Here is a 17,118-nt window from a genome sequence, read left to right as displayed (position 1 = left end):
GAACAGCATTTACAGCTGAGTTACCTCTACCACCCCCTAAGGACTCTCTCCTACACTGCCCAACTCCCTGGTTCTCTCCACAGAGCTCTGAAAATCCATGTGCGAAACCCAAAACGAGGGGAAAATACAAAGAGTTGGAAGCACAGTTGGCATTTTACACAATTATATTAAAAGGAATTTAAAATACAGCAAAATATGAATCTGAGACTGCAGTGCTTATCACTGGCACCTTCGGGCTGTGCTCCCAGGCAAAGGAATGAGTGAGGAAACAAAACCACTGGAGATCTAACCTTGACCCCAGCCCTGGAACCTGCACAGTTCATGCTTTCAAAGTGTTTACAAAAAGGTATGCTCACAGCTATGCATAATAAAGGCCATTTTAATGATACAACCTTTCCCAAGCATACTTTTCCCCTTCTTCGGAGCAAAATAACTATACCTGAGATGAAAGTTAATGAGTAGGCTCCAGCATTTTTTGAGAACCTGGCTTGACAAATGTATGTTGAATTCAGAAAAAATTAATATGCCTTATCAAAATAGGAGTTAATTTCATGGATTACATTACTCCACACACACCCATTTACTGGTTCTTAGCACTTACCACTTTTATTTTAAATCAAGATAATTTTGGTATTTAAACAAACGGGCTAATGGGCAGGCAAGATAAAATAAAACCACTGCAGTCAAAAGCCTCTAAGTATTAGTACACACCTACACATCATAACACAGTAAAATTACTTTACAGGTATGCTGGATCAATAAAAGCCAAGCATAATAAAGAGTTGATGCTTATCAAGAGGTGGTACTCAGACGTGCTTAGAAAATTTGACAGCCTTCTGCTAGATCCCAGTTTGGTTGCCCCAAGGATGCAGAGGGGACCCTTAAAACAAAACCAGAAATGGAAAACATAGAAGTAGCCACCTGCTTTGAAAAACTGCTGCCATGTGTCAGGCATTCACTTGCCAAGGGAGTGGCAAATTTCTTAGCTTTCCTGCACTGGCTGGTCCTGATACCACAATCAAGGCTCAAGAGTTAATGATTTCCCTCTGTGAAAGCTCCAGGAGCCAAAGCTGCAGGGCTGGGCTCTGGCCTTGATCAACACTTGCAACCTGCTATTCATCCAGCCCTACAATGTGAAGCACAGAACCCCTCAGGTGAGGCTTGGAGCACAAGGTCAGTATTTTGTTTAAGGTTGATTTTCCTTCTTCCTGCAGGGTTGGTCCACTTAGTGAGCTCTGAAGGCTTGTATCTTGTTACTGCATCAGGGCTGTAACCAGAGCCAGCTGCTGGCCAGAGCCCAAACAACCTGCACTGGCTGCACAGTTAACCCTCCTCATTCCAAACCAGCACTGCCAGCAGAACACCAAACTTCAGATCCACAACATCCTTCATTCCGTACCCACAGCTCCATCATCTGGGGAAAGGACACAAAACTCACCCAGGCTGTGGATTCCATCTTTTGAACACCATGCCTTTGCCAGCAGCTTCTGTTGATGGGGTTTTTTTCGCTTCTAAGCAGAAGGCTTTGTTTCTAAAGTGTTTTTAAGGCAGATGCTTATTTACAATTGGTGACTGCTCAGGTAAAAGCAGGGAACCCTAAAGGGATCCTGATCATTAACAAACATGTCCTGTCCCAGAGCCTGAGCACATCCATCCAGAGTGAATTTTGGAAGAGCAATTAAGTTCTACCTCGATTTGAATCTCCAGTCTTCCATGAGTGCCTGCAGCACTTCGAAATGCAGGTACAGGATGCAATGTATCTGAATTTGATGCTTAAAGAGGAGAATTCTGCTTTTTGCTGCAAGCACACAATGTTTGGGAATACATTCACAGGTGCTCGGAAACAGTGAATTGTGAATTCCAGAAGTCTGCTCTGGAAGAATGCTTTCAGATGACTGATGAAGCTCAAATATTCTCCTATTCCTGGCACACACCTTCCCTCAAACAGGTGCACAGAAAATTCTCCACCATCTCACCGAGAGCAGACAGAAAACAGCAGTCTGACATCACGATGTTGGAACTTAAAAAGCTTATAGTGACTTGCTCCTTGGCAAAAAAATAACCCACAGGAAAGCTGCAGCCCCAAGTAGCCCTTTTTGTTGGCTTTCCCTCTGGTGAGGTACAAGGGCTGTACAGACAGACAGGTGCACCTTCACCGAGGCCAATAAGGGCAAACGCCCTGGAATCAAGATAAAAAACCAAGATAAACAAACTCCACAGGAGGGGTAAAAGTATCTTCCCAGTGGGGTTATTTGAAGCAGGCTACAAACTCCACTCTCCCCATCATCATTTTACCAAACAAGTTTTTACATCGTCCCCCACTTTCTGTCTCCTCAGTCTATACCCACAACTGACACCAAGTGGACCTTCTGGAGGTTTTGTGTCTGGTACCATCCAAGTGCAGGATGAGGCCAAATCAGAGGACGCACCAGCAACAAGGGAACTCCTCCACACAGCCTGGATCAGGTGTCCTGGTCAATTATTCCAGATATAATCTCAAAGTTGCTCATTCACAATATGTACAGTATGTACAAAGAAGCAAAACATCAGCAAAAAAAAAAAAAAAAAGCTGAATGTGTATTCAGGGTTTGAAATGACTACAATTAACTGATGAATTGCAAAGGTTTTTTCTCATTCATGCATTTTAAAGGATTCAGACCCTGGAAAAGCCCTAACCACATATAAAGGGCCTGGGACATCTATTTAAACATGTTTCACAAAACTGATAAGAGCAACCACAACTACAGCACTCTGCTGGGACAAAACAAAATAAAGTCCCAAAAGTGTCAGCAAGTTATAACCAAGGGCCTCACTTTTTGCTGCACTTTGGATTTACAGTAACTACAGCACTTGCAAGTTGTCATAGATATTGCAAGCTCAAAGCAATGGGGAAGACCGAGGAGAACACTGCCACTTGGTGGAAAAAGGGGATAGGAAACATTTGCAACTGCTCCAAGTAAAACTGATTTTACAAAGATGTTCCATCCCCCCCCATCCCAAGTGAATTTCTTAACAGCACGGCTGGTGCAACTCCACCAGTGTCCCTGGAATGCCTCACACACCCACACCTGCTCTGCCTCAGCCACCTCTCTCCAAATGGCAGCTGCCTGGTTAGCTAGAATTAAAAAAAAAATACCCCAAAAGGCCAGAGGAGACAATTCCCTTTTTTACTTATGTATGAAGACATCTATTAAGGATGATATGGAAGTCTGAAACTGCTGAGTTTCAGACTCAGTTCAAATTGCCTCCCTGCTACTCTTCTCAAATCCTCACCTTTCACATCATGCTGGGATGGCAGAAATTACATTTTACCTTTCTTTTTATTTATTTTTACTTATTTATTAAATTTAATTTACATTTTCAGTTCTTGTACAGTCTACCCAACACATCAAATGCCTTTTTTTTCCCCCAGTGTTTCTTTGCTTGCCCACTGAAGCTGAAATGCTGCTCTGTGGCCACGTGGAGCTCTTCTCCAGAAGCACAAAATGCACCTGGACAGCAGCACATACAACTCACTGAAACCAAGAGGCTTTTTAAAAAAGCCAACATGAAATGACAGCAAGATATTAAAGCAGCAGCCACCCAATTCAGTGGTAAGATTTCTGTAATGCATCATCACTCAGACAAGAGCTGCTATAGTCCCAATTTCATTCTTTCTCCCTCTGCCAGATCTATTCTCCATTGCCCTCAAGTCCTACAGCACTTCTCTAAAAGTGAAATGAGATTTTTGCTACAGGAGGCTGTGGTGATGTACAGCAAATTTATCTTTTAAGGAAAACCTCTATTTTTCTTTCACAGCACACATTTGAATCCAGCTATTTTTACAGAAACATCTTGCATGTTTACAAGGGCAAAAAATGTTGAAGTAGAAAAAGGATAAAAGTGGGAGATTACCTTTTCCTGTTTTACAAAAAAAAATATATTTTTCTTGCCACAGAAAGGGAAACAGTGCATTCCATTTCCAATGGATGCCAAAGGCACTGGTGATACTTCACACACTGAGACTTTACCAGCTGCAGTGCAGCTGCCAAGATTTTCAACAGTGTATCACTATAAACCCCTAAAAATATTGCAGATCCTGGAAGAAGGTGCTGCTATAAAACTAACTCAAGTAGAACAGCTAAACATATTCATTTGCCTTGATTTTATCCTATCAAAGCTCTGTGGTAAATTAAATGCTCTACAGAATTTCACTTTGCAGCACAGTCCTCTGGCTTTTGTAGCAGAGTTTAGAGACTGTCTGCATCCTTGAGGAAGCTGCTGGATAAAACAAATGCCCTTGCAACTGTTAATCACTCGGTACCCCACAAAAATGCTGGTATTGAGCTCACATAAAAATTTAAGCACTCTATAAAGTTTCATATGGATTTGGCCTTTTGTTTTCCAGCTTTTAGCCTGACCTATGTTCCTGTGTGCTGTTAAACACCTGCTGCTCAGCAGAAACAAGGTGTAAACCCAAGGCAAAGATGATTTCAACTATTTTTCATAGCTATCACCTGGGGATCTTATTTCATTTCTTAAAATTTGAAATACAACCTTTACAAAACTGCTTCATTTAGAAGAACAGAGTTAAGGACAGAGACAACTGAATTGATTTTGACACATTTTGTGACTTCTAAGAGCATAAGATCAATTATTCATTAAGTTGTTCTAAATGAAATATTCCAACTAAAACTGCTCATAACAGAATTCTGTAAACTCTGTACTGAATGCTACATCTCCCAGATCACTGCAAAACAGCTGAGCTGCTGTCAGACAACCTACCTCGGATCTAGTGCACAAGAGGACTAAATTCATGAATGCAGAACTCGCTTATGATCAGTCTGTTAACTACCTTTGGCAGAAGCCAGAACTAAAGTCAAAAAAACATGTTAAAGCTACAAAAGCAAAGTGTGGAACTATCTACCAGGTCACAAACAAACACCAAGCCATGCTGTTAAGACTTATTCCTCTTGTACTGAACTTCCCCCCCCACCACACCACCACACTTTCAAATACCTTTAGGTCACCAGCCTCAGGTTTTTCAGTCTCTGAATCGTCATCTTCCTACAAGACAAGAATTTACAGGATTAAGCTTAAAGAGCAGGCCTGGCAAGTAACTGCACTTACAGCAAAGGGCTCGTGTTCAGCAGCCCAGCAGAAGTCCAAGCCCCTTTCCAGGGAAGGTAGTTTTACCCCACCCACTCGTGACCAGCGAACAAGTCCTACAGTCAAAGGAAGAAGTGTTTGTTTGGTTTGAGGGGAGTTTGTAGGCAAAAACATCACTGAGCAGCAGATGTCCCCTGCAAAACTCATGCAGCTCCAGAACGCTCAGAACTAGACAATAGGAAGCAACAGAACTGGGGGAAAAAAAGCATTTGTCATTTGGTAACTCTGGTCCCTTCCAGTGGCAGACGGGCTTTTGGTGGTGTTCCAGTTCAGCAGTACCCACAGAAAAAGCAGCATTTGCAAGACCTGTGATACCCTCAAGCATCAGCAACACACACAGGACACACGGCTGGCCTGCCACCAAGCCACACATGCAGGCTTGGAGAGCACCAAGTTCCAAGGATCTGGTGATCCAGCAGACACCACACCTTCCTGGTGAGTGTGGAGCTCCCGTGGCCTCGCTTGCTGATGACATGAACCTCCACAGAAGGGAACTACTGACAAATTGCAGTGTTTTAGGGAACAGACTCCATTTTTTTTTTCTAGCCAGAAATGAAACAAAGAACTGGGCAAATTTCTGCCCTGTGAGAGCTTAAAACACTGAACACAGCCTCGTGTGAAAATCTACACCACGTGAGAAGTAAGCTCCAGGTTTGGTCCTCTGCTGTCCCACTGCTCTGGGAGCTCCCTCACTGGGGATCCTACAGGCACCTGCCTTTCTAGACAAATACATACTCTGGGTTCAAAAGAAGTTTGAGGAGCAGAAATTGTTTTTCATGTTCAAACAACTCAGCAGAATGTTTTTTCCTTGAAACTTTGCCACAGATTTCAACGTTGGCCCTAAAACAAGAACTTGGTGTTTCAGCTTCAAAAGGAAAACAAAGAAACAAATGATAAATGCAAGTGAAAGGAAGAGTTTACAAGGAACCACCTCAGAGTGTTAGTACACAAGAAAGTTCTCCCAAGGCAGGCTAGAGACTGACCACACAATAATGTCAATAAGTTTTAAATGCCTGAGTTAAGATGCCTCTGCCACAAAAGTGAGACATCAAACTCCTTCACTTCAGTTACTCTTCAGCTTCTTTCTGAAAGATGCACATTTGACAATGATTCAGTCTTAACTGTCAAAGTTTAATTACAGTGAGTCTGTAACTAGAAAAGAACTGTAGTACTAAGTAACTTGGTGTTTATCACAAGTGAGGTTTCACTTCCCTCCACAGTCCCACCTATATTATACTGGTAAAAGTAATTTTCATCAAAGCAATAATGGGTTGAATGATTCATGTTGTGGACAGGTAACTGAAACAGCTCTCCTAACCTAGCAGGGGGTATCACTAAAACAACATTAACAAACAAAGCAGAATCACTGAGAATTGCCTTTGAAAAAAACAGGCTTTTCAGTCACTATTAAGGTTGATAAAATAAGCACTGAGTTTAGATCAAAGCCCAACCTGAGTCCAACTCGTCCTGCTTTCTAAAGACAACTCATAACCAATATGAGCCACTGGCACAGCAATGGCAAGGAAGTTTTCAATTCTGCTCAGAGAATATTTAATGCAAAAAAAACCAGGCATTGCTCTTCTGCAACAAACCTGGACAGAAAGTACCCCGTGTAACCTGCAGTGTAACCACAATTCCATGGCTGACACCAGAGTGACTAATGGATTGTCATCCCTTGAACAGCAACCTACACCTCTCAGATGATGGCACAGCTGCAACCTGCACTAAAAACTGTGTGTGCAACAAAGCTGCTCCACGTCCAAGCCATTTACAGTGCTCACTGAACACAGCTCATCACACCCAGGGCTTTCTTTGAACTAAAGAGACCTCGGTGAAGGAGGCTCTACGAGCGCTGGATATAAAAAGAAGAATCCCTAAAGCAGTAAAGAAGCTTCACTGCTTTGCTAAGCCAGATGCCAGGGGCAGCAGAACAAAACTAAAAGCAAGAACGAGACACCGACAAATTTCTTGGCTGCTCCTTGGGCAAACAGATGGCAGGAACAGTGAGTGTCTCCTCAGAGTCTGATCTAACACACACAGAGTAGAGCTCAGTGAGGAAAGGTTGTAGAAACAGCCCTGAGCTTTTTTGCTATGGGTAGAAGAAAGAACTAGAACAGGAACAACATAACACTTGTAGTGGTAAGAAGAAGTCTGGTGAGAAAAAAAGCAGACAAATTCCCCCTTTTCCCCCCAAACTTCTTGTTTCTCTCACACAGACAGAGGACAGAACTACAGATCCTTTTGTGTGTTACAGCTGCACCCCCAGGCTGTGAGCCCATGCCCTGTCTCACCACACATCAGTTATATCAGTGTTCAGGTGATGCCAGACATGTGCCATGCACCTGAGACAGACAAAAGCCACTCACATGGACACGGGACACTCACACCAAGGTAACCTGATGCAGCGAGTGGACTGAGTTATGCACAAAATAATAACTTAAGACACCGCAGAACTTTATTCTTTTTAATCCACCAGCTGACAGTATGGTCCTCTTGAAAGGTTTTCATACATGCCAACTATGCTTAAGGAATAATTTCTATTTGGTGTGGCTGTAACAGCCTTTTTCCCACAAAAGAGTCAAACGACACCAACACAGTCACGAGCAACACGAGCTGTGCCAAGCTGCAGAGGGGCTCCAAGGCAAATGCTCTGCACTTGAAAACAACGTGAACAGGAGCATTTGGAAAGCGCTGAAACCCCCACCAGGAGTCACATATTCCGGGTTCCATCACAGGTCACTACTCGGGGGCTTTTTTTTTCTTTTTTTGGAGAGAGAGTAAAGCCTCTGCAACGTGTGCGAGGGGTCACGGGAGGTACTTACTGACTGCCTGCTGTTCTCATCGTCCTCCTCTTCGTACCCTTCCTCGTCCCCATCCACGCGGGTGAAGTCATCTTCTCCGTACCCAACCGAGACCAGGCCTCCTTTCTCACCTGAAGAAGAAGAGAAAAGGTAAACCACGAGGTGAAAGGGCAGGTGACGGCGAGCGGCGGCGAGTGGGGCCTTCCCCCCACAATGGGGAAGGCGCCGGGCCGGAGTGGGCCGCGCGCGGGGGGAACCCTGGCGTCCCGGCCCGCCAGCTGCCCTGGGCCCCCTGCCCGCTGCCCGCCCTCACCCGCAGGCGCTCCCCCGTCGCTCCCCGCCGTGCCGGCCTCGCTGTCCGACTCCGGGTCCGAGTCCTCGGCGTAAACCGCCAGCGAGGACAGGACGCTGCGCTTCGCCGCCGCCATCTTCCGCCCCGCCCGCGGGGGCGCTTCCGGCGCGCCGCGATGACGGTCGCCATGGCAACACCGCCCTTCTTCCGCCCGCTCCGGGGGCACCGGGCAGGCTTTGCGCTCACGGGCAGAGGGAGACACCGCTCACTGAGGCGGAGCGGGGGCTTTAGGGGGGCTGAGGGTGGGTGGGTGGGGATAAAAGGGGCGCGGACTGGTTGTTGTGGGTGCGGGCCTTTTAAGAGAAGCTCCTGACGTCATCTCGTGGCGCCGCGACAGCACCTGCCGGGTCGTGAGCGAGTGTGAGCGTGCGGAGCGGGACGGGGCGGGGGTGGGACATAGAGGGAAGGGCACAGTCCCTGTGTGGGCGGGAAAGACCCACCTTCCCCCCCGTGTCGGGTGCAGGCGGGTTGGGGGGGCAGCGAGTCCCCCCCGCTCTGCTGTGCCCGACCTGTGCCCCGTGGGAACCCAGAGCAAACCATATTGGGGTACCCTTCAGTGAGGGGCCCGGGTGAGCACCCCGGGAGGCCCCAGAGAAGGGGGGAGCGTGGCGGGGCAGCCCCGAGGGAGGCGGTGCAGGCGGCGGTGGGACGGGGCAGGGAAGGGTGGCAGCGCTCGGACGAGCTCTGGTTCCTCTCGCAGCGTCCCCAGGATGAGCAGGGAGGCTCCCCCGGGCCTGGAGGGCAGGGTGAGGAAAACACTGCGGAAGGTCTTCGGGTTCGAGTCCTTCAAGACTCCCCTGCAGGAAAGCGCGACCATGACTGTGGCGAGAGGTGAGGCCCGGCATCGGAGAGGTGTGGAACACGGCTGCTTGTCCTTCTTCCCGTGGGAAGATCCCTGCAGGATCTGGGATTGTGCCTGCTGTGAGGAGACTAATCTAAGCAGGATCACCTGGCCCTCCAAGCTCTCCTCTGCTCTGATGTGGTTTTGGTGGCACAGGAACACGAGCACGTGCTGTGCACAAGCTCTGCCTCTTCTCCTTTCATTCATTTTTTAACACCACTGTTGCATCAACCAGGAAATAGGAAACTTAAGGTGCACCTGCAAGCACGTTCATGGTCAGATGAGGTCAAAACTCTTTACATTTATACCTTCTCAGAGTAAAAGTGCTCTCGTGTTAGAGACAATACCAGTAGAAGACTTGATGTCCTGGCACAGTTGATCTGTTCTCTGAACCACGAGGCCATTGTCAGAAATGTGGTTTTGCTGGTGTTAATGCACCCCCCAACACCCTGCTGGGGGTGGGACAGGCAGCTCACACAGACAAGCTGCCAGCTCCCCCAGCAGCTCTTACAGTGTGAGTCAGAACAGTGCCCAACTCAGGGTATAATCAGAGTTTTCACTGATCACCATTCGCTGTTGACAACAGAGCAGCCAACAGCAGAGTTCTGTGTGCAGGGTTAACATGGTGTCACTGGCACCTTCCTGCCTTCAGGTGGGTGCTGGTCAGTGCAGTGACAGTCACTCACTGTGTGAGATTATCTGTGTGGTTGAGATTTCCAAACCCTGTTTTGTATGAGGGACCTTTCTGGGATAAGCTTTAAGAGGATTTGTAAAGGTCTGTCACGGGGTTGGTAATGTGGTAATTGAAGGTCTGTAAAAATGAATGGAAGCAGCTCCTCTGGAAGAGATTTAGCACAAATAACTCGTTTAACTTCTCTTTATCTTGGTTTCTGCGTAACTTCTGGCACTTTTGTACAGCTGTTTCTAAATGTTTGCAAAGCAATCAGAGATTCTTTGAAGGAAAGCACTGCAGGCATGCAAAGTATTGCTGTGCTTTTAGAACCTAAAATGGAGTGTCTTTTGTTGATTATGCCACACAGTACATGCACACACATACTGTTCTCACACACTACAAGCCTTTCTGTCCAACCCCTCCACTCTGAGCCCTGGGAACTCCCCACCACTCAGGGGCCTTGAGCTTTCTCCTCTTGTTTTTGCAGGTGAGAAGGATGTCTTTGTGTGCATGCCCACAGGGGCAGGGAAATCCCTGTGCTACCAGCTTCCTGCAGTTCTGGCAGTGGGCATCACCATTGTCATTTCACCTCTGATTGCACTGATTCAGGTAACTGTCTCCTGTTAGCTGTGGAAAAGCAGCCAGGGAAGGGGTTTGGGAGACTGGAAGCACGGCTGCCTCTTGTCTTTCTGCTCGTGAGTCTGCAATTCACCTGCCTCTGGATGCTCTTGATGTCTCAGTGTGTTTTCCTTACTCTGGTGATAGGTGAGGAGAGCAGAGTATCTCTGGTATGATGCTTTACAGTTCTCTAAAAGGATGGGTTTTTTCTTTAAAAATAACATGGTGGCTTTTATAACTGAGCCTTCCTCTTTTTTCTCCACTTGTCTGTCACCTCCTGGGTGTTAGAGAGAAGCAGCATAGCAGAGTAACACAAATGGACCAAAAGATGGATCTTTCTTGGTGCTGGTGTCTTTCTTTATTTCCAATTGCTTTTCATTTAGTTTTTGTTTTGTATTTGCTCTAGGATCAAGTGGATCACCTGCTGGCTCTGAAGATCAAAGCCTGCTCTCTGAACTCCAAGCTGTCTGCCCAGGAGAAGAAGACCATCCTGGCTGACTTAGCAAGTGAGAAGCCCCAAGTAAAGCTCCTGTACATCACCCCAGAGATGGCAGCTGCCTCTTCCTTCCAGCCAACGCTGAACTCTCTGGTGTCCAGGAACCTCCTGTCCTACCTGATCATAGATGAGGCTCATTGTGTGTCCCAGTGGGGACACGATTTCCGCCCCGACTACCTGCGCCTGGGCGCTCTGCGCACCCGCATCCCCGGCACGCCCTGTGTCGCCCTGACTGCCACTGCCACCAGGCAGGTCCAGGAGGACATCGTGGCAGCTCTCAAGCTAAAGCAGCCACTTTCCACGTTTAAGACTCCTTGCTTCAGATCCAACTTGTTCTACGATGTGCAGTTCAAAGAGCTCTTGGCTGATCCTTACGCCAACCTGAAGGATTTCTGTCTGAAGGCGCTCGAAGTGAAGGACACCACTGGGGTAGGTTTTACCTTTAGGGAAGGAGGCTAAACTGGACAAAATCTGTCTTAATGGTCACTGATATTCCAGTGGTTGGTATGGCCCTGCCAGGTCTGTGGCAGGGAAGGAGGAGGTCCCAGGAAGGAAAGTGATAATGTATATTTTCTAAGTCCTCTAAATGTTTTTTAGTTCCTCTAAAACAGGTAGAATGTGAAGGTTGTGATCCTTTCTGAGGTGAGAAACCATATTCTACAAAGTAACATCCAGAAAACAGGCCACTGAGCACCCTCCAGGTGGCCTGGAGAGGACAGCAGACACAGGGCAGCCAAAGAGAAGATCAGCACTAAGAGGGATATGGTGTCACATTTGCAGACAGCAATAATGTGATAAAATTAAATAAATTAATTAATTTTAAAAATTAACCAGGAAGAATTTCTTCACAGAAAAGGTTGTCAGGCATTGGAACGGACTGTCTGGGGATGTGGTGGAGTCACCATCCCTGGAGGTATCCAAGAAAGGACTGGACATGGCACTCAGTGCTCTAGTCTAGTTGACAAGGTGGTGATCAGTCAAAGGTTGGACTTGAGGATCTTGGTCTTCTCCAACCTAAATGATTCTGTGATTGTGTCCTCAGAAAGGGGTTGCTCTAAGTGAACATAAATTAGGAACATGGAACTAGCATTTCCACCTTGGTTTGTCACACCCTGGGTGATCATTGTATGTTTGCTTGTGCTCTGCTCTTCCAGTATGGTGAGGGTGAACAGAAGCATTTGAAGTGTGTTTAATTTCCTGCTCTAACATTAATTCCCAGAATAACTCAGCAGCTCAGCTGTAACCTCTGCACTTATGTGCATTTGTACAGCAGAGTGAGACGCTTCTTGCCTGGGACTGTATTTGCAGTTTTGTTGATTGGCTTCAGACAGTGTGGTGGACTTTGTTTCCAGGTGTACTCGGGCTGTGGGATCGTGTACTGCAGGATGAGGGATGTGTGTGACCAGCTGGCCATTGAACTGAGCTGCCGAGGGGTGAAAGCCAAGGCCTATCACGCAGGTACTGCTGCATCTCTCAGGAGCTGCTACAACTGAACTGTGCCACCTCTCAGGCCTGGGTTGGGGCTGCCTAGAAAAGAGCTTTCTAGGCATGGTCTGCACTGTGTCTGATGCTCACATGTCAGGTCTGTGAGATAAGTGCAGGGCCTTCACCAGAATGGCATTCTCCTCTCTCCAGAACTTTTGGATCTTGCATGGCCTAAATATAACAACAGCTTTTATCCCGGGGGAGGAGAGCTAAGTTTTCCTCTTTGGAATAGAAACAGCTGCTGCTGACTTCTGCTTGGTCACAGGCCAGGCCAGTTTAAACATGTGCAGAAAGGAGTGTGTACATCAGTCAGTTTTAGTGAGGCTTGCAGTGAGGGAATGGAGGAGGAGAAAATCCTCGTTTGTTTCTGTTCGTTTTTTGTTTTGGGGGTTTTGTTTGTTTGTTTGGGTTTTTTGTTTTATTTTGTTGTTGATTCCTTCCCTCTCTTTCCCTTCCCAGGACTCAAGCCAGCTGACAGGACTTCCATCCAGAATGAATGGATGGAGGAGAAGATCCCTGTTATTGTTGCAACCATCAGCTTTGGAATGGGAGTAGACAAAGCAAACGTCAGGTGAGGCTGAGTGTTGGGCACCACCAGAGACTGAAACCTGAGCAGTGGGAAGGAAAAGTCTCAGTGTCTCTGTTACCTGATACACCTGACTCAAATGCCTGAGGAACACTTGCTAAAACCCACAAAACCAGAGCTGGGAGGTTTTAGCTTAGAAGCAGCAAAAACAAACCTGGAAGGGCTTTGTAAAGGAATCAAACACAAGGCAGCAGAGCTCCTCTTTGCCAGTCATACCCAAAAATAAGAAAATTGGAGGAATGCTTGTTTTCTGCCACACCCCCCAGGGTTTCAGAGAGAGCCATCTCAAGGCACTCACAGCTGCCTCTTTCACTTCCCTTAGTGAAACAGTTGCCGTTAAAAAGCAGTGGGAAGAAAATCTGCACCTAAAATAATTCATGCACCCTCTACTAAAGTAGTCAGAGCCAGCAAGGGGAAAAAATAGCAGTTCACAAATGGCAATAACCATATAAAAATACAGCTCTAGTCCAAGGCCAGAACTTTGCACATGGTTTCAATTCCTGCTCCTCTGGGATTTCTGTCACCATAAGGGCTCTGTGTTAGAATTCCTGCCCTGCAACATAGCTGTGCTGAGTGAGTATTGGGATCACTTCATGGAGGGATCATTCAGGTGCAGCTCAGACAACACCCACAACAGACCTGATCTTTACTCTAAAATCCACATAAAGCAGTTTCTCTGAACACTGTAGGAGAGGGGCAGGACATCACTGAGACAATCCTATCAGTTCACAACTGTGCCATCCCTCTGTCTGTGTCACTGCTGCCAGGAAACAGTGACAGACCACTTTACTCCTTGATGCATATCACCCAACAGAGAAATGAGAAGTCTCCTAGGACAGCAGCATGAGTTAAGGACCTGCTGAAGCCACTCTGCCCTGTTCAGTTGTCATTAAAAAAAGCAAAGAGTAACTGAAATGTTAGAGATTGATCAATGGCTGATTGAGAGTGAAATACAGCTGAAATACACTTGTAATCTGGTTGGTTTCCAAGGAATGGAGTTAAAATGACTATAGTAATTTATGTTTTTAAAATAGTTTAAAGGACATTATACCAAAGTTAACAAGGCACTGCTGCCTAGCCTCTGCTCTGTGCTGGCAGATTTATGAGTATTTGTGCATATGTTATCAAGTAAGATCAGGTCTGACAACTTCTGGAGGTGACTCTTTTGGGCAAAAGGGAAAACAGAGGTGGTGTCTGTTTCGGATGGAATCTGCTTCTCTCTCTTCACTGTTAATTCAGTTTTGCTTAAGATTATTTATCAATTTCTTCAGTAAACTTCCTGATGGGCATTAAATATGTGGGGCTCTGATGGTTCCTGCTTGGCCTGTTCCTGGAGTGTTTGTGTTTGAAGAAACATGTTTGCTTGCTTTTGTCATTTAATCTTCAGCTACACCCATATGCATCATACCTGCCCTTGGGACATGCTGGCTTTGAGGCAAACTGGTATTTAAAAAATTGGCACTGTTACTGTTCTGTAAAATCCTCTCAAAGCAGGTATAAGCTGAATTGCTGAATAGTCAGGTACTGGCAGGTTTAAAGCAGTCTTGCAGTGGTGTGTTGAAAACCTTCCTTCAGAGATTACATAAAATGTAGTAATGATTCTATAGTCATATTTGCTGGCTAGGAAGGGTGCCTTCATCTGCAGGTGAGCACAGTGAGACAGAGTTTCCCATGCAAACTTTGGCAAAGAAGTGTCTTTTGAAAATCAAGTATTTAAAAATGTGTTTTGTAATGGTGAAATTGTGTTCCACAAAAAAAACCCTTTTTAATTAATGCTGTGTTTTATGGTAAAATCTCCCAAACTCCTTAATCCAATGTCTTTATTCTCAGTCTTCGTAGCTGTACAGTTGTTTGCATGTTTGGGATATTCATGTGCTCATTCTTTTCCATCCATTTGTCATGTCATCCTGCTCACCTGTTGTCCAGATGCATTTTTTTCCCCCGTGTGTTAAGAGGACTTAAACTTCTGTGTGCAAAATCCCTTGCTGTGCTCAGTTCTCTCTGTCTTTTATGCTTTTGCTGCCCTACTTTTTACTGCTGTTGGTGCCCACAACCGCTACAAACGTGAGAAATGCTCTTGAGAAACCTGCAGCCTCGTGTTTCCTGTTTTATCATGTGCAGGTTTGTTGCCCACTGGAATATTGCCAAGTCAATGGCTGGATATTACCAAGAGTCTGGCAGAGCTGGGAGGGATGGGAAACCATCCTGCTGCCGCCTCTATTACTCAAGGAATGACCGGGATCAAGTCAGCTTCCTGATTAAGAAAGAGCTCTCCAACATCCAGGTGAGAGCTGCAGAAGAGTATCCACCTGCCCAGATATGCAGCCTTTGCTCTAGTCTGGTTTCCCTGCAGTAACCTCTGAATAATCAAAGATGAAATGAGGTTTTCTGGGTCTAGAACTTCTGGAGCCCTGTTTCAAGGGACAGCAGAAGGGAGTGAAGCAGGAAGGGAAAGAGCTGCCAGACCCCAGCTCTATATGAGAGACGTGGGTGAGCAGAAATCTGGAGCAGAGACATGGAGGTGTCTGTACCTGTTTGCCATATTGATCAGAAGGGCTGGATTTGGTCATTGCTAGAGTTACTTTACCTGTTTATATTTAAATTGAAGACTATAGTTCCTGTCCCCATCTACTTTCAGGAAAAAAAAGGCACCTTAAAAGAATCTGACAAAGCTGTGATGAAAGCTTTTGATGCCATTGTGAACTTCTGCGAGGAGCTGGGGTGAGTGCACTTCTTTCAAACACTGATGTTAATGTTGGGGAAACCATGTCCTATCCTTCCAGGGAACTGTTATGGTTGAGATTGATCCTGCATGTCCAGGAAAAAAAAATACTGAATTAATTGCTTGATATTTTGCTGTCTGGGCTGAGGAAGGTGTCCCTGGGAGTTCTCTCATCACTCCCACCTCTGAGTTAAGTGAGATGTTGGTCTTGGAGCCTCACCAAGTGACATGGGGATGTTAAACTATAACTCCTCCGGTGATGTATTTTACAGTGTTCTATCTTTGATGATGGGTTGACTTAGTTGCAATTGCTTTTGACTCTCTCCTCCTTCACTACATCACCTCTCTCCTGAGGGGACAAACAGACAGCCTGATCAGCATGGGATGGAAGCATTTAGATTTAATGTTTCTGTAAATCTGCAAAGTACTGGGTATCTGTGATTCTCATTGACCTTACAAGGTGCTTAGAATGTTTTAGAAACAGGCTTAAATTATGGATGTGTCCAACCTAAATGCAGACTAGCAACCACAACGTGCATTGTTCAGGTTTAGTGCATGCCTTGTAAGCTGTAATTGTACTAATTGCTGTTTTATGCTGGATAAGACATCAAAGCTGTAATTTTGTCAGGAAGAGAGCAGTGCGTGTTCACTAACTGGAAATGATCTGCATGTGTCTTGCTTACAAGTTCTGCATTTCATTTCACTTTTCACACCTGAGTCTAGAACAACTTTTTCAGCATGAATGTAATGTGCTTTTTTTCTGATGCCTTGGCGAGCGTGTTGTCATGTTTGTCCTTGTTGTCATGCTTGGTAAACAAATCCTGTTTTTTATGGGATAGTCCTTTTTGTACTGAAATATGACACGACACTGGGTCCTTGGGCACTTGAAGGAGCACTTCTTTGCCTAAAGTTGAGCTGATGCTGTGAAGTAGCTTCTAGGAGGCTTCTTGCTCTAAGAATTTGATCCACTTGGCTGAGTAGGTCTGCTCCTTCTGCTGTGTGTTACCAGCTCAGTGATCAGAGGGCTGTTTGTGTCTGGGGTTTGTATAATCATAGAATGGTTTGAGTTGGAAGGGACCTTAAAGACCACCCAGTTCCACCCACCTGCCATAGGCAGGGACACCTTCCACTAGACCAGGTTGCTCCAAGCCTCATCCAACCTGGCCTTGAACACTTCCAGGGATGGGGCAGCCACAGCTTCTGTGTCAGGGCCTCAGAATAATAATTTGAATATCACTGACCTAATTAGAAATTACATCTCCCATACTTTTTCTTCCCACCCCCAGCTTGGTCCATTCTTCCTGCTGTATAACATGCCATGTGCATCCCAGTGACACATCTTGCAGCACCACTGACTGACCTCCCTGCTTATAACTGTGCAGGACACTGAGGTGAT

The 17,118-nt window shown here is 46.0% G+C and overlaps 2 protein-coding genes across 4 annotated transcripts in view; one reads left to right on the top strand and one right to left on the bottom strand.

Annotated features, from left to right (window-relative positions):
* LOC114003158 (SAP30 binding protein) overlaps positions 1-8,391 on the bottom strand; it is a 29,894-nt gene extending 21,503 nt beyond the window's left edge. The window contains exons 1-3 of one of the 2 annotated variants that reach the window (XM_027749836.2): positions 8,263-8,391; positions 7,971-8,080; positions 4,999-5,046 (exon numbers count right to left, since the gene is read on the bottom strand). In XM_027749836.2, the coding sequence (XP_027605637.1) occupies positions 4,999-5,046; positions 7,971-8,080; positions 8,263-8,377 (273 nt within the window). In that variant the 5' untranslated portion in view covers positions 8,378-8,391. The remainder of the gene's footprint in view (positions 1-4,998; positions 5,047-7,970; positions 8,081-8,262) is intronic. The other variant, XM_027749835.2, reaches the window with a different exon arrangement.
* A 185-nt stretch (positions 8,392-8,576) lies between these two features.
* Positions 8,577-17,118, top strand: part of RECQL5 (RecQ like helicase 5) — a 37,450-nt gene continuing 28,908 nt past the window's right edge. The window contains exons 1-8 of one of the 2 annotated variants that reach the window (XM_027749634.2): positions 8,577-8,661; positions 9,002-9,132; positions 10,303-10,424; positions 10,840-11,358; positions 12,282-12,387; positions 12,874-12,985; positions 15,122-15,284; positions 15,639-15,721. In XM_027749634.2, the coding sequence (XP_027605435.1) occupies positions 9,012-9,132; positions 10,303-10,424; positions 10,840-11,358; positions 12,282-12,387; positions 12,874-12,985; positions 15,122-15,284; positions 15,639-15,721 (1,226 nt within the window). In that variant the 5' untranslated portion in view covers positions 8,577-8,661; positions 9,002-9,011. Of the gene's footprint in view, positions 8,662-8,760; positions 8,871-9,001; positions 9,133-10,302; positions 10,425-10,839; positions 11,359-12,281; positions 12,388-12,873; positions 12,986-15,121; positions 15,285-15,638; positions 15,722-17,118 lie in introns of those variants that run through there. The other variant, XM_027749635.2, reaches the window with a different exon arrangement.

Source organism: Pipra filicauda, unplaced genomic scaffold, assembly GCF_003945595.2.
Source record: "Pipra filicauda isolate LSUMZ 115617 unplaced genomic scaffold, ASM394559v2 scaffold80_size11013439_pilon, whole genome shotgun sequence".
Lineage (NCBI taxonomy): Eukaryota > Metazoa > Chordata > Aves > Passeriformes > Pipridae > Pipra > Pipra filicauda.
Note: the sequence above shows the minus strand (reverse complement) of the source record. Positions and strands in the feature narration are given on the sequence as shown.